General features: G+C 35.3%; 3 protein-coding genes across 3 annotated transcripts; 1 reads left to right on the plus strand and 2 right to left on the minus strand.

Moving 5' to 3' along the window:
* Positions 1-2: 2 nt before the first annotated feature.
* LOC124632985 (ATP synthase subunit O, mitochondrial-like) lies at positions 3-1413 on the minus strand. Its single transcript, XM_047168041.1, has 3 exons — positions 1333-1413; positions 833-1024; positions 3-488 (listed from the first exon to the last, which is right to left on the minus strand). The coding sequence occupies exons 1-3, from the start codon at positions 1400-1402 to the stop codon at positions 145-147; spliced, it is 606 nt and encodes a 201-aa protein (XP_047023997.1). The 5' UTR covers positions 1403-1413; the 3' UTR covers positions 3-144.
* Positions 1414-1492: 79 nt separating this feature from the next.
* LOC124633288 (UPF0764 protein C16orf89 homolog) lies at positions 1493-16861 on the minus strand. The gene is made up of 6 exons (XM_047168464.1): positions 16567-16861; positions 16154-16303; positions 3175-3327; positions 2551-2844; positions 2283-2452; positions 1493-1729 (listed from the first exon to the last, which is right to left on the minus strand). The coding sequence occupies exons 1-6, from the start codon at positions 16769-16771 to the stop codon at positions 1583-1585; spliced, it is 1119 nt and encodes a 372-aa protein (XP_047024420.1). The 5' UTR covers positions 16772-16861; the 3' UTR covers positions 1493-1582.
* A 780-nt stretch (positions 16862-17641) lies between these two features.
* Positions 17642-24762, plus strand: LOC124633200 (protein yellow-like). Its single transcript, XM_047168354.1, has 4 exons — positions 17642-17979; positions 22829-23000; positions 23207-23388; positions 23504-24762. The coding sequence occupies exons 1-4, from the start codon at positions 17748-17750 to the stop codon at positions 24454-24456; spliced, it is 1539 nt and encodes a 512-aa protein (XP_047024310.1). The 5' UTR covers positions 17642-17747; the 3' UTR covers positions 24457-24762.
* Positions 24763-25364: the final 602 nt, after the last annotated feature.

Raw genomic sequence — 25364 nt, forward strand, 5'->3', positions numbered from 1 at the left:
TTGACAGCCCTTTATTTTTTCTTTTCTGTTGTCATTGTCTAACAAAAAAATTTAGACCATAGCAAAAATCAATTATACGTGTCCTTCTGAAAACTAAAACCTTTTGAGTACTAACCACCTTAATCACATAGAACTTAAATTCAACTAAACAGCTTGTTTTAGTAACTCACGATACTTGTTAAGTCGGCTTGCTATTGTCATATCAATATGTTGGTTTTCAAAACCAATGACAACCCCACCTATAGCATCAGCGGAGACCATTTCTTTGAGTTGAATATTTTTCCCTGGTTTGACAAACTTCTTTAGCACATCTGTGATTGCCTTTCTGGTTGCATCATCGAGTGGGTCGGCTGTAATGACTTCGCACAGAGCTTCGTTCCTATGCGCTACCATGACAACGAGGAACATGTTTATCATTCGACGTAAATGCTTCAGACGGCCATTCTCGGCTACTATGCCTAGAAAGTTGGTTGCCGTTGACGGCATACCTGAATAAATACGGTTATATTAAAACAACTTTAATTTGTTTTTGTATAGACTTCTTATATACTATAAAGAGGAACTATACTGATTTGAAAAAATAGTTGGCAAGCTACACCATCCCTGGGTGACATAATATTAAGTTCCCTAGTATAGGTACTATATTAAGTAAATAATGTGCAATTTCAAGTATTTTTAAGCTAAAAGTGAAAAGTTTCAGTGAAATTGTCCATTGTGTAACATTTTATAAATCTGCACCAGTAGAAGGCGCTGATGTGAGACATACTAGTCTTAGCAGCACCCTTGGCACACATTGTTAAAACATCTAGTTGATTCAAACATTAGCACATACCTGCTTCCTTCCCAATACTGATCAGTAATTTAGATTTAGCAGCTCGTGATATCAAGCTGGTTTCTATGAAGTCGACTATTCTTGGCTTATGTAGGACCTTTTGAAGGTCACGTAGACTCTTCTCGACTTTTTCTAACTCATTCTTTTGTGAAGCGGCACTGTAGAGGGCGTTCACGTAGCGGCCTTCCAATCCTTTGTGTGAAGAGAATTTTACTTACAAGTCACTACTTACCAACTATCGCGACAAGAGCATGTGGCGTTATAATAGTAGCCAGGCAATTTGTTCTTTAAAGAAAATTCACTTACGCATAAAAAGCTTAAATGTTTTAATTTTGTAAAATCTGCAGATCGGAAAATACCAGGACTGGAAAAATCTTTAGAATTTTACTCAAGTAATAAGTAACTTGAAATTGAAGAGTTGAATCTGCTTCTAAAGTACCTATCCATTCTCCGGGTCTTTAAACATGAATCTCTTTTTTGTGCACAACTTACAAACTTACCAAATACGGGAATCGGTGTTTTTTTAGTTCTAGGAGCTGACGCAAGGGTTCTGATGAACATTCGGAACATTTTCGTCAAATTACTTTACAAGTTTAATTTGCAAAGCGTATTGTTTATACACCGACATATAATGAAAAATGTCAAGATGACAATGCAAAATTATAGAGTGCATACAATTTTATTAAAAACGTGAACGCATTTTTATTACAAGGAGTCCATAATAGTTACTGCTAAGGTGACAAACATAATTTATGTGAGAACATCGTATTGGAAAGCTTGATCAGTTTCAAGTAGAGCTCTGATGTAGATGACCAGGGAGCCGAGAGCCATAGCCGACGTCAGAGAGTTGCAAGCGCCGCCTTCTGACGTAGCTGCTTTCTTCACTCTATATTCCTCCTGTAACCATAGTTCGTAAGGTAAGTTAACTATTTGCTGTGGTGATAAAACATGGCAATGGATAAAAGCTTAATTAAAATCATATAGGACAAGGGTACAGTTGAATCTACTTAGATAGTATACCTTTAAATAAATCAACTACTATTTACCAGTACCAGAAAACATGAAAGTATTTATTTATTCGGAATTATTATCACCGCGACATGAATAAAATAACTGAAATACCTCTGCACCAAATTTGTACTATTATTTTTATCACTCTAACTAGGTGAATAAATAATGACTGAATTTTCTGTCTACGGTAATTCGTTTCGGTTAATATAGTCATTCAAGATTTGAATCATAGCAAAATGTTGTTGATATTTCAGTAAAACAATTATTTTCGGTTTCTTTTTCAAGATACAAATGAATGGTGCAGCAAATTATTGCGATTTGAATCGTAATTTACACCAGTTTATTCTCACTAAAAGGTAAAACGGTTTGATTGACGACGTTTGTGTTACCGAAGAAACATCAGTATCCTTTGTTAGAAAATAATTTTACAACTACGTACCTCTCTCTCTTTGGGTGTCGGCGCTGACGCGGGCCCCACAAATCCTGTGAGTTTTAAGAATGGTTGGCGGTCATCTGAGTAGCATCCTTTCGGCTCCTGCCACGCCAGGATTTTGTTCATCCAACGAGGCTTAATGAACTCCCCGTAGCCTTGTGACGCACAATACAGCACTAAAAATACCAATACATGATTAATACACATGCTGGGTCAAATAACACGCGCATAAGTTTTTATCGATAGGGCAATAATTAAAAGTTTGTGACCTTACCTTGTTGCATGAACAAAGTCCTAGTCCCAGGCGGGTGATCCCATGCCTCCAAGGATTTAGATTCTTTATAAACTTGGATACACAGTTTGTAAATATGTGCTGCAAGGTCGAGGCCTTCCAAGCAATCGAAGATGTAAGCTAAGGCCGCCGCCCTGATGCGACTGGTCTGCTGGAAGGCGAGGCCGGAGCCCTTGAGGATCTGCGCGGCGCACTCCGGAGTCAGTTCGCACGTGCCTTCATTCTGCGTCGTCTGTGACTCCATGGCCGATATCAACAACTGCATCGTACACGCATCTAAAACCCCGTACTTCAAATTAAAACTGGGTTGTCAAGCTTTCACCACATCTCCATTGTCACCAATGTTCATTATCAAGTGGCGACTCTCTGTAGTTAATGGCGGAACTAAAAAAAGCGGCCTTCGAAGAAATCAACCGTGTCAGGGTCTGAATTGAAAACTAGCTTTATATTGAATGCTATATGTTACGCAGTAGCGCAATTAGAATACCTAAACGTGAATTATATTCATAATAGTGTCAACATTGCAGATTACAGCACTAGTTAAATGCAACAATTTTTTAGCCTGTTTTTTAACTGTTTACATTAATTCTTTATAAAGTCACAGACCTGCTGCCTTCCTTGTTGGCATTTTAGTCCTTGCCTCTTGCACGTATTGCTCGAACGAGAACCGATAAGGCTTCTGTGTGCCCATTGTGCCAATTGTGATTGGTTCCATTATACTCGCTAACACTTCCAGATTTTCGAATATCGCTTTAGCAACTGCAAAAAAAGATGATAGCTAAAGTCATTGATTGAAAAGATAATGAGTTGTCGGTACAGTTTCGCTTTTTGATAAAAATAATAAAAAGAGTATTTCTGCTCTACATTATTACATTACATTTATTTGAATTCTGCAAACATTGCAATTTATTTGAAATATCCTACTTAAAGTTAGACACTTATGATTGCGTATTACAAATGATTTAATTAAAGCCAGACCATCTTAGAACGTAAATACATTGCAGCAAACCTCTCACCATTTACTACTGGTTTTAATTAAAATAAATAGAGAGAGGACCTCTTTAGAAGTTGGTCATAAAACAACATAGGTATCTATATAATTCTCAATAATATTGCGAAATAGTATTGTGTTGTGTATTTTATATCTTCAAAGCGTACATTTAGATGTCTAGTATTAATAAATCAAGGGAAAGCGCACAAACGATTGAATCAATGATATAACTTCAATAAAATCCATTTAAGAGAAACGCGCAATAAGTGTCGCTGTCCACCGCTCGGTGCCGCGGCGTAAACCATAATAGCACCTGCGTTCATTTATAATGACAGTTTATGTTTTTTCAATCACACTTGGTTAAAGTAACTATTTCTTTTTCCTTTATGTGTTGTATGTAACTTTCAATACTATGCATTGAAAATTATACATATATTATTTTTTAAATAATAAATAAATAAATAGATTTTATTCACATAAAATTGTGAACATACAAACACTTACAAAAGAAAAAAATAAACAGAGCCCATAAGGGAGTAACGTATGCAATATAACACAATATGTAGTAAGTATTTGTTTGAACTCTGGTACCCAAGGTAAGATTTAACTTATATCTATTATGGGTACCAGTATTCCCACATTTAGTTGTACACAAAGTTACATTAAATGCATCAGAAGACGGTTACAAGTGCGTGCGTGTTTATTAAGTGCGTGCGTGTTTATTGTGACTTCGTTTGTATGTATGTGTTTGTGTTGTGTGTGTTATGAGTGAATTCATGTGTTATGTAAAAAGGTGTGTAGGTATATGTTATGTAGAGAATGTGTGTATGTGATATTTGTGTTATGTGAAATGTAATTTCGTGAAGGTTATCCTAGATTTGACATTTTTAATAGATTTTCTGTCTCATCATAGCTCTGACCATGTAGCCACATAGAAACCACGGTTTTACATTGTCGTTTGTTGAGAGAGGAAATGTTACAAAATTTATTTATTTTATTGTAAAGATGTCCTCCGATAATGTGGAAATGACGTTGGGCTAGTGTTGTTCTACGACATTATATTGTACCTATACTAATATAATGTCGAGGAAAAATGTTCACTCCTAAAGGCTCCGAAACTACAGAACCAATTTAAAAATTCTTTAAATGTTGGGAAGCTCTTCTTGAGTAGCATACCTAGGCCTATTTATCCCGGTACGAGCATTAGTTCCCACGGGACGCGAGTTAAACTGCGAGAAATCGGCGACGGTATAAGTATAATTCCTTTCTTGGGTCATAAAATATTTGCAAAGTCATCTCATACACTCAGACATTGCAAGCAATAAATAAGCCTGCTTGACGTGAAAGTAATTACAGTTGAGTCTAACAGTATAGAAATTAAATGTTCTCTTTAAATTAGCTCATGCCTAGCATATAGTAACACATTATTATAAATTGCACAAGTAAAAAAAAAACTATACGTATAATTTGTTACAATTGCATTAGCAAGATAATTAATCGCAAATACATTTTATTCTATAATAAATAAAAAAGAGGCCTTGCTTAAGTTTTGTTCTAGATAATTGCCTAATATCCTAGTCTAGGAAAAAAATAAGTTGTGCATATTCAGTAATTGTAGTGCGTAACATTTGGATTAGACGAGGCCAGTGACGTCACAACTGCATTCGACTAAACTGGCGTTTAAATTAATCATAGCTTCTGTGACAACTTCCACGTGAAGGTATGGAAAAGCCAAGGAAATTATTTTCGGTCTGTTGTTATTAGTAATACAACGTTAACTGGCAGCAACTATTTTTTGTTTATGTATTAATGTTAATAGACGGATAAAACATTACCTTCCGGCGCAATCTAGAAAAATTATAAATTATCTATGTATTGCCATTGAATACCTGTGTATAAATAAATATAATTAAATAATGGGTGTGTTTATGCATAATTTAGCCATGAAGAGAGGCACGTGCGACCTATATTGGCAATGTTATTAGTAACTATGTAGTTATTCTAAAATGCCACGGTGATCAAGTTTTAGTTATCAGATAAACTATAACTGAATTCAGATGCACCGGTTTTCATTACATGAAGAAATATTGACCAACTCTCGGGGGAGTGAATGCAACATTATACAAACGTACCTATACGTAGCATTATCAAGCAAAAGCCTGTGGATTAGTCAAGTAACCGTGAATAAATGATTTATTTTTATTTCTAACGTACGCCAATTAGACGTTGAACTTACACAATAATACTGACTATTTGAAATGACCTAGCTTTTTGTGTGCTCGGAATTTGAGAGTAGGTAACTATTGTATTGGCCACTTCCGACCGGTCGTATTGGAAGTCATAGGGAGACCTACGTTAAGCAGTTGACGTTCTGTGGCTCAGATGATTGTTTTTATGAAATATAATTTAAAAGTCGAGAAAGCTACATGTGAAATCCAAATTCAGATTTAACTCCATTGACGTACTGTTATATAGTTAGGTGATTTGGAATAAAAGGTCCAATTTCCAAATATTAGGTATATTAGAATTTTCTGCAGTAAAACACAAATGAGTACATAAAACGTCACTGGTAAATGTCACTGCATGAGAGATACACTGGATAAGATAAAGTCACTGGATGAGAAAGTCACTGGATGAGAGAGTCACTGGATGAAAGAGTCACTGGATGAGAGAGTCACTGGATGAGAGAGTCACTGGATGAAAGAGTCACTGGATGAGAGAGTCACTGGATGAACGACTGGTTAGATCGGATTATTAATTAGTACTGCCCGCTGTCTCACGGGATGACAAACATCGCGCTGGGTGGTCTCTCACACATGCTTAAAGTGCATACAGTGTATAACAGCCCCCGAGGGTAAGACTAAACTTCACCTGAAGAGTGAAGTTTACGTTTATGATGTCCGGATTTTAGGTGCAGGAATTTCAGTAGAGTCGGCAATTTCTAAAGGTTCCTCATTTTTATCAATATTCTTCTTGTTTTTCTTATCTGTCATACGGTGACATTTGCCTGATCTGATACACTTATATAATAAGTATAGGGTTAAGATTAAAACTACGATACTAATTAAAATAGTAGTATAACAATAATATTCACTGTATAAAACTATATGTGGTTTTTCAGTTATTCTGTCTAAACCTTTTATAATAAGGCTTGTTGCTTTAGTATGTTCTGCCATAACAGAATCAAGATTAACATTTTTTAAATTCAATTTTGGAATATTTTGTTTAAGTTTATTGAATGTTACATTATTACAGCATGAATCGTTTATCAAATTAAAATTTGAGTTTATTTGTTGCATTCTAATAATTTTAGTAACCTTTGGAATTAACCTTAACTCTTTATAATATGCTATACAATGTCTCGGGATACTCAGTATACCTGTGCCTGAAATAGTTGTTTCTGTGTTACTTAGATTGTGACAGTCAATTAACAATTTGGAAGGTTTGTTTATTACATATATCCACTTATTATTATTCAATCTTTGCCAAATTTCATAATTACCTTGTAAGAATTTGGTTTCACATTGATTCGGCACACAAATTAGGGCCTTTGAAATTATTTCCGATTCGCAGATCGGAGTTACGGAACTAGAATAAGTATCTAATGTTTCACATATATAATACGAGCTATATAAAACTTTACAATTAGTTAAACTATCTAGCTTACAATAAGACGATAAATCCTTAGTTATTCCTAAATATTTAGTAGAGGGCACTATTGTAGAAAACGTGTTATTTGTGAGTGTTACAGGAAATGGGATACAATTATATAAGTTAAAATCTTTGGCTGTTACAAGGGGAACCCTCAAAACAAAAACAATTTTATCATCTTTAAAGTAACAAGCAATTTCAGATACATTAATTAATAGGTAAATATTTTCTAAAGATAGACTAACAGGAAATTGATTATAGTCAGCCAGAAATCTATAATTTTCAGCCAATTCGGAAAATAATTGCTTAGGGGTGATAATAGAAGGAAATAAAATATTTGATTTACTAAACATAATGCCATTAATAATATCTTCTAACTTAAAGGACAGTGCTAATAAACTTCCCTCTAACATGTTTACAATTTCATTTAATTTAGCTCGTAACAACAAGTTACCTGATAACGAAGTTACATTCAACAAATGACGCGACAATAATTCAACAGCACTATTTAAACGTTGTTCATTTATAGTAATATTTTTTGTAATTTCTTTAATGGAAGACAGAGTTGAAGTGGTAATTAGAATATTTTCTTTTATCAATCTAGACAATTGGGTTTGATCCTTTTCGACAGTTTGAATAGCATTGCTGTATCTTATGGCGTCTTCTTCATCCATTACACCAAAAAGGTGTTTGAACACTGTACCGATACCACCAAACCAGGCTGATCTTTTAGATCGATTATCAATCAAATAAGAAATTGATTCAAAATCGCGTAATATGTCTTGGTACCGAGTAGATAAAGGTTGGAGCAAGTTCAGACATTCGATATCAGTAAACAACTTACTTTGTTTACATAAGCGCTTGGAGGAGTCTATCACACCGTACAGATTGTTAATATGTGGTCGTATAAAAGAAATATCAGAAGGTATAATAACGCTAAGATAACCATCTATTATTTTTAGAGAACCAACAGGGTCGAAGTATATACCGGGGCTATTCACAGTGGGTTGGATGAAGGGTTCTTGTGCCAGGGATAGTGAACTGTAATAAAACATTAAGTACATTATAATAATATTCTAAATAAGACTTGAAGGTTTTAACACTAAGACATTAAGTTACGGTTCACAACGACGGGCAAGTTTAACTTCGTCATAATGATGAGTCACGTGACGTCTGTTTATGAGCAACGTTAGGTTATTTTTACCGTTTATTTTTACAACTTTGTAAGGACCTTTCCATATGGGAGATAAGGCCTTACGCAGCCTGAGATGGTTCTTTAAATAAACAAAATCGCCAACATGATACTTTACAGGACGAGTGCGGGTATCGTAATAAGCTTTGGAAGACTCTTTGGACTTTGTTATGTTTTCAATTGCCTTATCTCTTGCATATTTAAGACGATGTTGTAACATTCTAACATAGTCTGGATAAGTGACGTGTGGGACTGGTTCATATATGGAATTAGGTATGTATGGTTTGTGGCCAAAGATCAATTCATATGGTGAAAAATTAGTTGTTGTATGAATTGCTGTATTATATGCCAACATAGCAGTGTATACATATCTAGCCCAATTATTTTGATTTTCGGAAACATAAGATTTTAAATATTCTTTAAGAGTAGAGTGGCTGCGCTCTAAAGCACCTTGAGTCTGAGGGTGGTATGCGGAAGAAAACAATTGCTTTATTTTTAAGAAGGAACAGGTCATTTTGAATAGTTGCGCTGTGAAATTGGTACCCTGATCTGTTAGTATAGTCTTAGGAATGCCAAACAAGGATATGAAATGAACTAGGCATTCGCTGGTCTCTTCAGCAGTGGCATTTTTAATAGGATAAGCTACAGAATACTTTGTTAAATCGTCTTGAAGAGTGAGTATGTATTTAAGGTTTCCTGGACTTGAATCTGGAAGCGGGCCAACAATATCAAGGGATAATCTTTCAAAAGGCGCTGTGGACGTAGTTGTAATCTGCATGGGTGCCCTGTTTGTTTTTCGTAAGGCTTTATTTTGTTGACATAAAACACAAGTCTTGACGTAATTTTCTATGTCTCTGCGCATTTCTTTCCAGTAATACTGTTCTCTAATTTTATTGTACATCCGGGTGGATCCAAGATGTCCTGCGACAGGGATATCGTGGTTTTCTCTAAGAATTTTATTTATTTCACTAGGGCTCGGATAATATATCTTATTACAATAAATATGGACTTGTATTCCAGTATTATTAAACAGATACGTTAGCATATTATAGATTTTGACATAAACGTGCCTATCAAAAGGATTTTTAAAATCGGTTATACTTATTTGAGTTATAGAATCATTATTGGATACTAAGTGATTCCTAAGGTTTTGTAAGGACTCGAATATTTCGCCGTAAGTGCAGGTGTCAAAATGGTGCACTTTGGTGAACAAGAAATAATAAATTTTATTATTATCTGAAAATGATTTATATGAATATAGAGTTCTTTCAGAGTTAAAAATCGTTTCAGAGTTTTCTACGTTTGACAAGACATCTTGAACATAGGGTATGGAGTCGTCTAGATCTAATGATGTGGGAATTATTAGAATTTTATTTTTGCTTTTTAATAAACTATCGTTGTGTTCAACTATTATAGTGTTATACTGTGCGGTTAGAGAAGTTTTTAAGAATTTTGAATATGTTTCATCAAGATAAGGTATTGCATTTCTGTGATTACTAGTAGAGGGTTGAAGAGGGGAAGGCGTACAGTCCAGTGAACTAGGGTCCGTTAATTCACCTTTAGGGTCATTTTGATTTATAGGGTTCACAGGATAACGAGAGAGGGCGTCAGCTGCGGAATTTAGTTTGCCTTTTCGATAGATAATTTCATACTCGAACTCTTCAAGTTGAAGACGCCAACGTTGTAATTTACTACTAGGATCAGTATGATTAAACAGCCATTTTAATGGCCGATGGTCGGTTATTATATAAAATTTTCGGCCAAATAGGTAAGGTCTGAAAGTTTTACAACCCCAAACTATAGCAAAAAGTTCTTTCTCAGTAGTGCTATAGTTTGTCTCGTTTTTATTCAAGGTTCTGGATGCATAAGCTATAGGATGGTCCTTACCTACTGGGCCTTGAGAGAGTATTGCTGATATGGCATAATTGGATGCATCACAAGTAAGTGTAAAAGGTTTTGTAAAGTCTGGGTATATGAGGACAGGAGCAGTGACTAGTTTATTTTTAAGGGTCTCAAAGGCCAATTGCTGTTCGTTGGACCAAATAAAAGAATTATCTTTTTTGAGAAGAAGTGTAAGGGGTTTTGATAATTTTGAAAACTCGGGAATAAAACGTCTGTAGTAGGATATTAGACCTAAAAAGGATTTTATGTCTTTTGGACATTTTGGAATTGGAAAGTCTTGAACAGATTTAACTTTATTAGGATCTGGTTTTACACCGTTTTCGGTAATAATATGTCCAAGGTAGCCTACTTCTTTCCGTAAGAATTCGCATTTATCAGCTTGTAATTTTAGATTAAAGTCACGGAGTTTTTGGAAAACAGCGGTCAAATTATTTATATGTTGCATTAAATCATAAGAATATATTACTATATCGTCTAAATAAACGAAACACCTTTCACCTTGAAGGCCCGTCAAGACATTGTTCATTAAGCGTTGGAAAGTTGATGGTGCATTTTTCAGACCAAACGGCATTCTTGTAAATTCAAAGTGTCCTTGGGGAACATTAAATGCGGTTTTACAGGCGTCTTGGGGAGCCATTTTGATCTGATGAAATCCTGAAACGAGGTCAAGAGTTGAGAAATATTTGGAATTTCCTAATTGATCTAAAATTTCGACAATATTAGGAATGGGGTAGGTTTCTCCAATCGTATTATCATTTAATTTCCTATAATCAATGACAATACGCCATTTTTTCTGGCCCGATGCATCAATTTTTTTTGGAACTACCCATATTGGAGAAGACCAAGGTGAAACAGAAGGTTGGATTATTTTCTGATCTAACATCTTTTGAATTTGTGAGTTAACTTCTTGTTTGTGTATTTCAGGAAAACGGTAGGACTTAACATTAATTGGGTGATCTGATGAAGTTCGAATTTCATGTTGAATGGCGTCAGTTGACGTCAGCTGATCGCCTGGTAAGTGAAATATATCGGAATATCTTGAACATACTTCATAAAGGGCTTCAACTTCTTCAGAATTTAGGTGGGAGACGCGGAGGAGTTTGAGAACTTCTTGAGTTCTATTCAAGCAAGATTTATTTGAATTATTTGGTTGGAAAGGGTCGTGATCGACGGGGTGTAAGGTAAGTTGAAGATTCGACTTCAGCGTAATAGGTTCCTCAGAAGCGTTCAAAATTGTGAGGTTTATCCTATTGTTTTCTTTAACTTTAACTAAACAGTTTGCTATAAAAAGAGTATCACTGATATGTTGATCTAGGATAAGACCTTCTTTTAATTCAGGGTTCGTGACCGTACATTCTACAATCATTTCTGAACGAGCCGGAATATGATAAGTAGGGTCAGTTAAGTTTAATTTTATTTTATTATTTTCTAGGTGAAGTATTTGCTGATTATAATCAATAAAGCATTGAAAACGGGTAAATAAATCATTTCCTATAATACCGTCATAGTTAAGATGAATATTTTCAACAACATGGAAATTGAAAGAAATTGACTCTTTCCCAAATATAAGACTTAGATCAAAACTGCCTAAGGTTGGTACTGTATCTTCAGTATTATCTATGCCCTTTAATTTAATTATGTTGTTTTTTAGGGTAAGATTAGAATAAGATTGGATGGAAGATTTTCGGATGAGACAAACAGAAGACCCGGTATCGACAAGTAACGTAAGTGGTTTGTTGGAAACACATGTCTGGACAATAACATGAGGTAAGGATACTTTAGTAGGTTTGCAGGATATTTCATATATTACATTATCTTTATTAAGGACACTTGCTTGGGGCTGGTTACCCTTGTGGTCCTTGGATATAGAAGATTGGACGCTTATTTGGGGCTGGCTACCCTTGTGGTCCTTGGATATAGAAGATTGGACGCTTATTTGGGGCTGGCTACCCTTGTGGTCCTTGGATATAGGGGAGGTGTCGTTGTTATTAATGGGTCTAGCAGAAAATTGTGATTTGGGTCTCACGAGACACCTCCGTGAGCCCATTATTCGTTTAAATCATTATTATTTGAGTAGTCATGACTATAGTGTTTGATTTCATCTTCGTCATTTACGTTTGGGTGATTTTCGGGATTATATTCAGTATGATCTTTGATCATGTAATTTACATGAGCGGGTCCCGGTTTTGGGTAGTTTTGACTTGAGGCTGGCTGTGCCGTTTGTGGAACCCTAAATCTATTATTGTTATACTCACGTTTTTTACAGACTTCAAGAGTATGACCTTGAGCTTTACAGTAGCGACAGAACAACCCTTGATAATTTTGAGCCATAGGTCTATGCGATTGAGGTTTAGTGTTTACATTGTTTATAGCAGGTCTAAAGGTATAGTGTGGTTTTTGGACATAGTTAGATACTTGAGAATTTCGTTTGTATAGCGAATTTAATATTTTTTCTTCGGAAATGGCTAAGTTTATAGCTTCATTGAGGTTAGAAGGGTTTTTACCACGGACTAAGTTTGAGATGTTAGATTTAAGGCCAAGTAAGAAAGTATGAAGAGCCAGTTCTTCCATAGCTGCTGTACGACCCGCTAGTTCTGATTTTTTCTTATTAGATAAGGTCACTTCAGTTAATAATTTAGAGAGGCATGTTTCAACGCGCAATGAAAATTGATGAACTTGTTCGCTGGTTTGTTGACGACATTCCTGCAAATCGGTTAAAAGATGAGAATAATGCTTCCTTTCGCCAAATTGTGTCTTTAAAAACTCACGCAATTGATCCCACGATTCGTATTCTTTTATAGATACAGCAGTTTCAGCTTTACCTTCTAGTTGAGAAAGGATATATTTGAATAATATTTTTTTTTGTTCTGCCGTAGCTAATTCAAATGCATTATCACAATTATTTATGAATGAATTTAATTTGTCACGTGAGCCATCAAAAGTTTTTATGAATTTAAATAATGTACTTATTTGGATAGTTTCACCCTTTTCTTGTTTCAATTGCGGATTTGTAGCCATGTTTATAGCAAATATTTAATTTAATAAAGTGAAGGTAATTTTATTTAATAAAGAGTAATATATAGTACGGTGTAACAGGCGGCCACCTAAGTCGCTGTCTGTTATTCGCAAAACTCTGTGTCAGCGGTTGCTATGTGGTATCGGTATGCAGGTGTGCGATGAGCGACGAAGCTTCTTAGAATTGACAATAATAACTGTGAGAAAGTTATGTTAAATAATATGTTGTAATAAAAGTGACAATAATGTAAATGTTATAATTTTGAAATTTAATAGTTGTTCAAACGAGGTGATGGAAGTTTCACTCGGATCACGAAGTTTCACTCGGATCACGCACTTGCACTTGCACTATAACCACTTTATAAATCACTTTATAGTTACTTACAGGAACGCGAAGAAAATGTACAGGAACATGGTTTTCTTTGCAGGAACGGCCACGACGAGCACTTTCACGATCAGAGAAGTATGCTTGGAGACGAACCAGGGATACCTTGTATCCCGCTACGCTGCCACCAGATTTGTTATATAGTTAGGTGATTTGGAATAAAAGGTCCAATTTCCAAATATTAGGTATATTAGAATTTTCTGCAGTAAAACACAAATGAGTACATAAAACGTCACTGGTAAATGTCACTGCATGAGAGATACACTGGATAAGATAAAGTCACTGGATGAGAAAGTCACTGGATGAGAGAGTCACTGGATGAAAGAGTCACTGGATGAGAGAGTCACTGGATGAGAGAGTCACTGGATGAAAGAGTCACTGGATGAGAGAGTCACTGGATGAACGACTGGTTAGATCGGATTATTAATTAGTACTGCCCGCTGTCTCACGGGATGACAAACATCGCGCTGGGTGGTCTCTCACACATGCTTAAAGTGCATACAGTGTATAACAGTACGCATCCAAAAAAGTATAATATCTACAACCCGCATAATTTTCCTACATTTCGGGGATATTTTATTCATATCTATCTGAATACAACCTTTCACCCAGACAATCCCTTCGTGTTCTTGTCAAAATTACCTTTAGTATTTAAGGGAGATGGCCAAATTGTCATAGTAAAAAAACCCAGAATCGACAGCAACGAAATGGGTACCAATGGGTTCATTATTATAGACCTTTAATGGTGCCAAAAAATCCAGCCTGAAATCCATGGGGTATAGGAGTTATATCATATTTTCACAAAATAGGTTATGTTGAATTTATGTTGATTTTTAAGATTATTTACATCAAGGCACATAAAAACAAGGTATACTAACATTATACAAGCCAATAGTAATATTCGCACAGTTACAGAGTTTGCTTGGAGATTAAAAGATCTTGATTTTGACCCCTACCCATTGCACTATTGACATAAACCACTCCAGAAACGATTAAACACCGACTTTATCTACTTGGAGAGGTTTCCCAGCTATGTGCAAACTTCATAAATTGGCAAAGGTAAATCATAAAAAAAACTATTATTAGGTGCATCGGCCCAGAAGTCAGTGTTTTTATAAAAAGTTTTTTTTATTATTATTTTTGGCTCTTTAGTGTCAAGTATAGTTGTCACTATCCGCATTAGTGGAAAGTCTCGTCAATACTATCTAATAATATAAGCCCAAACACGAGGTAGTTTACATATTCAGTCATCGACTTCCCTCGATCTTCTCTGCTCTCCATCATCAAGTCAATTTAAACCTCCACTCTTGTATAGTGCTAATAGACATACAGCTGAGTGTTAAGTTTTTACTTTATGCACGCCTACAACTTTCGTAAGTTGCCCTCGATTTCTCAGGGTTTCCATCATCAGATCCTGACCTGATGACTATGGGAACATCTGGGATGTATACCCTATCAAAAAATAAAATAATTTTGCAAATCCCAAACGTCTAAAGAACAGCAAACAGTAAAGGCAAACTTTTTCATAACCTAAATTCTTGATCGAAAAACCGTTATAAAAAGAGAACCCCATGGTTTTCGGATGATATGAAATACTTTTTTAAATCCACACATTATACTGAATCTAATGATACATGTGAAGTTTCTGTCGAGTTCTGTCGATTTGAATTGCTTTTGCTGTACAGAACCCTACCTGCAAACTATTCTCAAAACAATAGTGTAACTTTAGACAAGGTGCTCGTAACAACTAGATATGTATCTAACTAGCTTTAGCATCGTACTCTTGAAAGCCAGATTAGGCAATCGTGAATTACTTAAGTAACGATTGATTCCAAGGATGTAGGCTGATCAAAGGAGGTCATCATGCAAAGACTAAACAACTTTTTCCAAAATACACCTCAAGGTACCTGTTGGGGTGTTCATCGTAATGACTAATCGTGCCGTTCCTAACTAGACTGCTAGAGGCTACTAGAAGCAATTAGATTTTTTTGGATGTTCATTTACATATTAATTACCTACTTAGCTAAAACATGTAATTTAGTATGTTAACTAGATTTGATACAAGGACTTTTTAAAAAACAACACACCTAAGTTTTAAATATGTATATTATCAAAAAAAATACATGTACTTAGGTAAAAGTGACTAACCGATTCGTTATCGAAATAACAAACAAGGCTGACTTTAACAGTGGTAAAAAGTAGAATAGAATTATTACCTGTCCAATACTATGATACAAAAAATAATGAGCTGTTTTTTGTTCAATGTAGTTAGTCTGGAGTTCCACATAATATATCAATAATCGTGACCACAAACTAATGGTTGAGTCTGATTAGTTATTGTTCTGAAGGCACAAAAGCTGTAAGTCTAAATTCAACCTTTATGCAACCTATCATTTATATTGATCTATAGTACAATGCAAATCCAACGATATAATAATAGAGTACATACCATATTCGTAATCTTTGCTCCGGTATACAAAGCTGGCGAAGTCTGTATTGTTTCTAATGCGGTCCATTCGTCTCGTAATATTCTGCAAATTCTCTTTAAGCTTCCCCGGCACTGATTTGTCCAACTCGTTAATAATGTACTCTAATTGTCCTAGAAGAGGAAAAAGTTTCTTAAACAATACCTTTGGAATTTCTTGGTCAGGCCCAAGTCATGTGCTGACCTTTCGTTTTCTGATTACCTATCGACAGACATAATTATCTGCATTTTGATCTTGATTTATGTTATTTGATGTGAAACTTGAATTGCAAACTGGTGCAATTTTGAAAGATTTCAGCAACAATAGGAACGCATAAGCTTAAAACTCTTAGAACGATTGACCTTATTCAAAAAGTAATTGTTAATCGAAGTAATACCTCTCGCCATTCCCAGCGCAATGTACCATTCTGGATCTTTTGATGGCTTCTTCTCGTAATGTTCTAACAATTTGTCCAGTGTGATAGATATTCTGTAAACTTTCGGTACATTGTAAATGAAGTCCTGCGTGTCAAAATATGGGTATATTCCGTAAGAAAACTCAGCAGTCACAATTATTAACAAGACGATATATTTTGTACACATTTTGTAGAAAACTAACAATTTTCAATAGTGGAAACTAATGGCAATCGTAAAAACTACAAAGTGGCCACCCGGCAACTATTGATTGGACCATTTGTTAGTATTTTATTGAAGTTTATCGTACGTTTGCACTTGTGATCTAATTTCCTTAAGACTTTGGTATAACAGGAACTGACGGCATAACAGATTTATGCTGTAATATAGTACAATACTTACCTACCGACTCTTGAACGTTTATGATTTGTTTTAATTAAACAAAATAATTTATATAATAGATTTACACTAACAAGTACTTTCTAATAAAAATAAATTCTAAAAACCAATTTAAGATATCTGTACCTAATTAAAATGTGTTATGAAATGTCTTTAACGTTTGATAAATTATCAATAAATGTATATGAGATTTGTTTTCTCAACTTACTATCCGCAAACTAATGTAGCAGAATAAAACGGTATCCATTAATTTTACGAAGTCGTGAAACAGTGATTGCACCGTTCAAATTCAAGCTGTATTAACCCACTTATGAAACATCGGCAGATGCCTATGAATTCCCTTTAACTTGTCACTTTGTATATACGTATACTTAAATGGATTCGTCAACGTCTATCTGTAATGGTAGTAGAGAATGTTCCGTAACGGCCGCATCAGAAGGCTCGTTAATTTGAAACGTTCAAGCGTTTCGTAATTAATCGTGATGTATCCTCGCTCCCACAATAAAATGCAGAAGCTACTCATGTATGTGTCAAAATCGCGAAAGCTAAGCCGAGAGGGGCTGAACGTGGTCTTATGGGAAGGGCGCGAGCACACCAGACCGGCAGACAAATTCAAGTAGTGTACTTGCGCTCACGTATTTTGCGATGCAGATATTTTTGCCGAAGCGGTTCTGCTCTCTTCGTCGGATCAGTGAAATAAGCGTTTGTCAGAGTGAGAGGTTTCAATTAAAGTGTTTTTAATGGATATTTGCATGGTACATGAAGCATGGCTGTGTCACATCAGTGGTTTGTGCAGTGGTCCGCCCCACCGATGCTGTTTGCGGATATTTCTAGTCAATACAATAACGTCAATGATCGGTGGCGGCAAAATGAACCGAAATGGAGCGAGCCGCTAGCAGTTCCTGAAAGTGATGATGTACATAATGAATATCAAAATCAAGGAAGTTGGATAGGAAACGATAATTATAAGTTTAAGTCAGATCGATCTAAAAACAATGGTAAGTTGAATTACTTATTCATGAATATTTTTATAATATGAACGTGACTTTGTCTTCCAGCATGTATGCATAATATCTTATGTATCACATGTGGTCACTATTTTCTCTCTTTGAAGTGATCTCATCTGTGAGTTTCTGATTTGTGCATAGTCGAATTTACAAGGACAAACCAAACAATTATACCGTCGTTCTAGAGCATGAACAACAAGTTACCGAAAAATCGGAAATGCGTTTTTAGCCTCATGTAGGTACCGAATTACAGTGTACTGGGGTCCATTGAACTGGAAATATTTAATCGTATAAGTAGTTCTGCACATTATGCTTAGATTGCGCACTAATTACTTGTTATTTAACGTTTATAATGATCGCCATAATAAAATAATCTTATGAACTAATCGGCATTAGTGATTTCCCTTGCAGCAATTAATATTTACTTTAGTAGTATTATGTATTTCTACTCCGTCGGAGCGATGTGTTCACTTTTCGTCTATGTTGTATGATAGATTATAGATCGTTGATAGTTGTGTAGTAGCTAGAATACATAACACACTGAGCTACCTATCATAATAGGGACAATGTTTATTAAAATACTTGAACATTTATAAAGAGATAATTAAGTATACTAAAATTCTTATTCATTAAAAGATATACAGACGAGTTTTGAATTAAATCAAGATCAAATTAATGCGAGTATGCGTAACAGCATGCCTTTGCAGTTTATGTTCATAAACTGGAGAAAGAAACTTGACTACTTTTATATCAGTCAGGGCCAACTGTCTCATGAGCTCAGCCCTTGCTTGCAATCATTCATAATGAAATTCGTGGGATCGCAATTAATCCTTTTTTAGCACAATTTCCACCCACGTTCGGCGGGAACAACTTCCCACGCACGGATAAGAAAAACCTAAGTATCTGTTATTCTGAAGTGTAATATCTATACGCTTGCTGTGAAGTAGGTAGGTAGATACCTATCAGAATCCATTCAGTAGATTTCATATGAAAGAATGACAATCGCCTACACATCCAAACAAACGTCTAATGTGATGCGGTATATTAGAGAAATTGTCCATATTACCTCTATTAGCACGTGACATAAGCCAAGTTTGCTCAGTGTCACGAGCTACTAGACGCGTCTATCGTAGCATAATCAATTTGGTTTATCGTTATGTAATAGACAACAATAAGGAAAAGCACTATGATAGTTTTAATAGCAGAATTATATAGATCTAAGAAATCGTTTTTGAACTCTTCAAGTACCTAATTCACTGTCAGTGTCATCTGAAAATAAATAGGATCTTTTTAAATAATTAACAATAATTAATATGGAAACTTGAAATATTTGTATTTCTTCAGTACAACAAACATAAAAATTCCAACATACTCCGTGTAAAATAATAATTATATATTTTTAAAGTGCTGCATGTTAACAGTTAGTATGTAACCCAGTATACGTTTTTCTTAAGCAACATCGAGTTGGTGAAAGTAAAGTCGATTACACTTATCGGTCAACAAAGCCATAGTCGCTGGAATATGCCTCTAATTGTAGTGCAAACGCACGCAAATTTAAGAGAACAGCGTAAAAACTAATAAAACTGATTTATATCTGCATAATCTACGGTTAAATTACCAACATGAATGGTACTAGTGTACAATTAGAATTTGCTTAATAGACTGGATATGTAGGGCTACAATCGTGGAGGCTTTTACATAATAAACAACAAATGACTACAACGGAAAATCTGGGTTATAAATATACTTGGTTTATTGCCCATAACACAGATCACCTACCTCAAGTTAAAAAAGCATTTTTGGCCGTTCAAATAGTATCATTTGTGAAAGGTTAGAAAAATATCTTTAGCTTTTCCACAGAGCGTTTGTTTATTACAAAAAATCTTAAACTTTACTATATTGTTATATTAGAGTGTAAAATTAAATTTAACTGTGTGCGACGCTTTAGACAAAATGCTGTAACATAGTGGACGTTTGACATACTATCCGCAGACGCCTATCTTGTCACGAATATAAATGTGGTAAACGACACATTGCCAAATATGTATACCTGACTAGACTGTATAATTCCTAGCTTAATTTCGGAATAGTTTTTTGTTTTATAACTCTTTCTTAAAGACTTTCCTGTATTACGATCGTTGAATGAAAGAAAGTGAATCGGCGACGCATTAAATCGATTAACTATGTTTTATTTGGATCAATGATCAAGGTTCCCTATTGTGTGCAGAGTGCGTAGACAGACGGTACCAGTTTGCCGGCACTTGCAGGTCCCGATAACTGAGTCATTAGCTACGGCCCTATTTAACCGATGGACATCCTCTATTAGGTTTTTGACGGACGGAAACGGCACTTAACACCTATAATTATGAACACATCAAAGGGGAAGAAGGAGTGTTACCTATTATAATTATATTATAATCGGATTTCAATTTAATCGCTCGCTGAAATTCACTTGAAACTCACCAACTGATTAAAGAAAATTGTACCTAAAACTCAAAATAAGAAGCTTTATTTTAAAACAACTTTTTTATTTTTCTAATATTTGAAATTCCCTCTTTTCTCGAATATTTGAATTAATTAAAATATTTATTCCATTTTGTGTCGAAATTACATCACTGGAAGTATGTCAGTATTTCTATTTTTACATTATCTGTACTAATATTTAAAGAGGAAATATTTGATTGTTGGTTTGTTTGAATCGAATGTTCTCCATAAACAGCTAGTTCACTAATGAAAGTAGGTATTTATTTCTAGCTATTTTAGATATTTCTTAAGCTACACTTATTAATTTACGAGTGTAGGTCTGCAAGATGTAGCTACGATGACTCAAATGCACTCGAAAGACGCACGCTCGAACATTGTAAACTCATCCGACATGTTAATGTTGTGAAGAAATGTTTGGCTACAAAACCATTGTTAAACGAACCATAACTATCATAAGTTTGAAGGTTTATTTTAAATACTTATTTAAAAACAATTTACAATTTCGGTTAGTCAGTTGTGAGGTATCCTTTCGTGCATTAAGTGCTGTGCTATTAATTTTTGGATTCTTGAAATGAATTTGGGTATGTGTTCTATGTAATTTTGTTCTATGTCTAAGGCTTGTGTTAGAACTTAAACTTAGATATTACCATACCTACTATTAATGTTGGAATAACAACTTTGTTTAAAAAATAGAGTAACAATTTTATTGATTCGAGTGCTAAGCTTTTTGACCGACTTAGATATGAATATTATTATTTTTTTTTTTACAAGAGTGGCGATTTTTTTAATGCATGTTGTGTTTTTTTTTGCAAATAATTCTATAAACATCAGTATTTTTTATACAAGAAACACACCGATTGCCTGCAATTACCATCAGCCTTCTTAGTAGATGCTTAATGATATGCTAATAAATAACGTTACTTCATCACTTCATAGTTCATATAGCTCATCATCATCATCATCTCAGCCATAGGACGTCCACTGCTGAACATAGGCCTCCCCCTTTGATCTCCACAGATACCTGTTGGAAGCGACCTGCATCCAGTACATATAGCAACCTGCATATAGCTCGGAATAGTAGCAATAAAATTTATTTTTATTGCTTATGCTCAGGCAAAACATAGAGAACGGAATTAAGTATATAAAACTATTTTTCTCTTAGTTATTCCTTTAAACGGAACCATTAAAGTTTTCTCTAACAGTGCTTTTGTACTTCTTACAAACAGAAACACAGCTGTAAATGTACCCAACAATACACATAGGTAAAGTTTATTCCTTTCTCTTATTAATTTACATTTTATGTGGCACCGATCACATACCCAGAAGATTAGAAGGATCAACTATGAAACTCGAAAAAAATGTAGTACTAATATCAGTACCTGCGTTCCTTACGGACCGACATTACGTATACCTAATCACAATACGTTCAATCATAATAAAGTGATTAAGCATATAACATTTTAATACATTGTTTCGTTCAATAGCTATGTATTATCGACACGATCGACAGCAATGGCTCACTGATCAGGATTACAGTTCATATTGTGGTAAATTCGCTTCTCACACGGAATATCTCTTATTACAAAACACTAGACAGTATGTTTTTTAAGAAGCTCATCAAATTTTAATAATAATAACACATTTATTTCAGACGAAAATACAAGATCCATAAGATGTTAGTAAAATAATACTTAACCTAGCTAGTGATAGTTTGTTAAAATATAAGTTAAATTATTATGTATACGTATTTTAGTTTAAGCATTTTTTCGATGTTCTATTTTCCTGGTATTTGATAAGTAAAATTAAACTGTTTGTATTAACTTTTGAATAAAAATAACATATTAGAATACTGCAATATTTCCACCTATAATAGCTATTTGCACGGTTCTGACACGATTTCCCATAGAAACTGATATAAAAACGGACACAAAACAACGAGGATGATTACAACAAGTTTCACATTGTTTATTGTAATTACTTACGCATGCCTTTTGGTCGCAAATTATTGCGTTAATTGTTTTTTTTCACGTGTCTTCATGATTGGTTAAACGAACAAATCTGTAAGTAATTATGTACATAGTTAGCTGAAACGCAATCCAATTTAGTTCAAATAAATTATACTGTTTGTTTTGTTGGTCTAGCTAGTCCAATCAAATGCGACTATATAATACACATTTCCAATTTATATAGTTCGGCCATTCAGAGAATGCGTTCCTGACATATAAATATGGTATACAAATAAAGACTTAGTTTTTCTCTATCTCTGGGACGCTGTCATCTCACCATTTAAAAACAAATGACGAGTCCTAAAATGTTTAAACAAGGATAATGTAAACATTTCTATGTTCGTTGTCAGATCGTGCGCGCGCGGCGGGTGTGACGCTGTGGCTGACGATGCTGGGCGTGATGAGCGCGCAGTCCGTGCCCGCAGACAATGACACGCCGCCCTTCAGCACGCTGTACAAGTGGAAGCACGTCGACTTCGAGTTCCCCACGCCCAGACATCGAAGGCATGCACTTGCTACCGGGTAAGCACACGTCCCATGGTATCTACTTCACGCACTCGAATAAAAAGTTCTTAGATAGGTTCTCCTTCTTAGGTGGGCTTTGTAACACCGACATATTTTTTCAAACCGGATCCATCAAGATATTAGCGCGTTTATACCTACTTAAGTAAATAAATACACATATCTAATCCAACCCCTTAATGTGAGCTTTGACTTGTTTATTCCAGAAAATTTGTGCCTGCTAACGTGCTTCCCCTGGGACTTGAGGTGTGGGGCAATCGAGTCTGGGTGACGGTGCCGGCGTGGAGACGAGGCGTGCCCGCCACGCTCGCCACGCTCCCGCGCCAGGGAGGCATCGCGTCGCCCCAACTCAGGCCATATCCTGACTGGAGCTTTCATAGAGCTTTTGGTAAGCAGTTTCATTGAAAAGGAGTTGAAGAGGGAAGAGCAAAGCTTAATAGTTTTCTTTTGGAGATTTTAATTCAAAAATATGTAATTAACGAATATCTTTTTCTATTTTTCAGGTGATATGCAGAACTGCTCGGGACTAACATCAGTTTTCCGAATACATGCTGACCCATGCGGCCGGCTTTGGGTATTAGATTCCGGACAGATAGACTCCCAAGATAATCCAAAACAATTGTGCCCACCCAGTATTGTGGTATTTAATCTCCAAACGGATAAACTAATTGCACGCTACAATATACCAAAACAGTTTGTGTTGGAAGATTCATTATTCTCAAACATTATCATCGACACAAGAATGGAAGATTGCTCAGACCTTCATGTTTATATAGCAGATACTTGGCGATTTGGCCTTTTAGTTTTTAGGGAAAGAGATGTCAGGTTTTGGAGATTTTCTAATCCTTTATTTTTCCCGGATCCCTTAGCCTCGAATTTCACTCTTCATGGACTTAATTTTCAATGGACCGATGGCATTTTTGGATTAGCTTTGTCACCTATTGATCCATACGAGGAACGCATATTATTTTTCCACGCCATGTCTAGTTACAGAGAATTTTACGTGCCGACATCGGTTCTAAGAGACCCACTCCGAGTTGACAATAGTTCAACGGAATTCAATATAGCTGGCGAAAGTAGAGGTCTCAATGGCCAGTCGTCTGCCTCTGCGATAGATAGACGCGGTGTCATGTTCTACGGCTTAGTGACCCGGGACAGTGTTGGATGCTGGGACACAACGAAACCATACAAAAGGAGAACCAATGGAATAGTGGCTTCAAATTCAGAGACTTTAATATTTCCAAATGACATTAAAATTGATCAGGATGCAAGGCAGAGCTTGTGGGTCATTACTAATCGGTTGCCGATGTTCCAAGCCGGTCCTCTGGACTCTGATGACTACAACTACCGCATCTTGTACGCGGACACCACGGAGGCAGTGCGAGGAACTGTTTGCGACCCCGACACCGAACTCCCCCGCCCCGCACCTGTTATACACAGAGGGTGGTTGCCATAAAATGTATCTCACAAGTACCTAATGTTATTTAGTAATAAAGAAATGAGCACTTTTTATTCAAGACAAGGTATCTACTACCGATGTTATCGTTGTAAGCGCCTATGTGTTCAATGGTTGCTACTGTCACTATTTGCTGTAATGGTTTCTTTATTTATGTGTAGGCGCTAACGCCTACTGATTATATATTATTTAATTTATATACAGCACTTCGTTGCTATCACTTAAAATAAAGGGCATTGTATCATCCTTTTCAGTCACAAAATAATGTAAATATTTGTTTTACTAATGATATTTTTTTCTTCTATAAAGTTGTGTTTGTAATAATATCTTTCATTTAAATACGACTATCCCGCATAATGGTCCAACAATTATGAATATAATAGCCAGAAAAAACATACTTCATTAGTTCTGATACTTTATGTTATTGAACATTACTTTAGGTGCTAATATACCTTAATAATTGAATCATTTGATTGAGAAGGTACCTATCTAGCTACTACTGGAGGAATACAGAGATTTTAACTGCGTATGAGAAAGTATTCGTACTTGCAGGAATAGAAAATGTAAAACATTGAAAGCTGAATAACTGTAACTTAAAACTTTTTGTGACATCTTATTAAATACAATTGCTTTTGGCCTTGTACCTTTATTACTTAAGATACTTAAGGACTTTTACGACAATAAAATTATATTAATCAGGTCAGGTTTTTAGATGTTAAGGAATACCCGCACTTATACATAGATGTAGTACAAATATAGATGAACACTGAGGAAACAAAACACAACCGTTCGTGGACCGTCATGCAATTAGAGTAGGGAGCGTCATTACACGAACCAAGCACGACCGCTTTTAAAGACAGCTCCAAGAAATAGCAGGGTTTAGGCAAATCGGCCACGCCAAAGTTGTT

The sequence above is a fragment of the Helicoverpa zea genome, chromosome 9 (genome assembly GCF_022581195.2).
Source record: "Helicoverpa zea isolate HzStark_Cry1AcR chromosome 9, ilHelZeax1.1, whole genome shotgun sequence".
NCBI classification, from domain to species: Eukaryota; Metazoa; Arthropoda; class Insecta; order Lepidoptera; family Noctuidae; genus Helicoverpa; species Helicoverpa zea.

Coding starts and splice junctions, on each gene's coding strand:
- LOC124632985 (XM_047168041.1), bottom strand. CDS start 1,402: ATGTTCCGAATGTTCATCAGAACCCTTGCGTCAGCTCCTAGAACTAAA. Junction 1,025..1,332: donor AACACCGATTCCCGTATTTG/GTAAGTTTGTAA, acceptor CTTCACACAAAG/GATTGGAAGGCCGCTACGTG. Junction 489..832: donor CAGTATTGGGAAGGAAGCAG/GTATGTGCTAAT, acceptor GTATTTATTCAG/GTATGCCGTCAACGGCAACC.
- LOC124633200 (XM_047168354.1), top strand. CDS start 17,748: ATGGCTGTGTCACATCAGTGGTTTGTGCAGTGGTCCGCCCCACCGATG. Junction 17,980..22,828: donor AGATCGATCTAAAAACAATG/GTAAGTTGAATT, acceptor GTTCGTTGTCAG/ATCGTGCGCGCGCGGCGGGT. Junction 23,389..23,503: donor GAGCTTTCATAGAGCTTTTG/GTAAGCAGTTTC, acceptor TCTATTTTTCAG/GTGATATGCAGAACTGCTCG.
- LOC124633288 (XM_047168464.1), bottom strand. CDS start 16,771: ATGTGTACAAAATATATCGTCTTGTTAATAATTGTGACTGCTGAGTTT. Junction 16,304..16,566: donor TGCGCTGGGAATGGCGAGAG/GTATTACTTCGA, acceptor TTCCTCTTCTAG/GACAATTAGAGTACATTATT. Junction 3,328..16,153: donor GAGCAAAGATTACGAATATG/GTATGTACTCTA, acceptor CTTTTTTTGCAG/TTGCTAAAGCGATATTCGAA.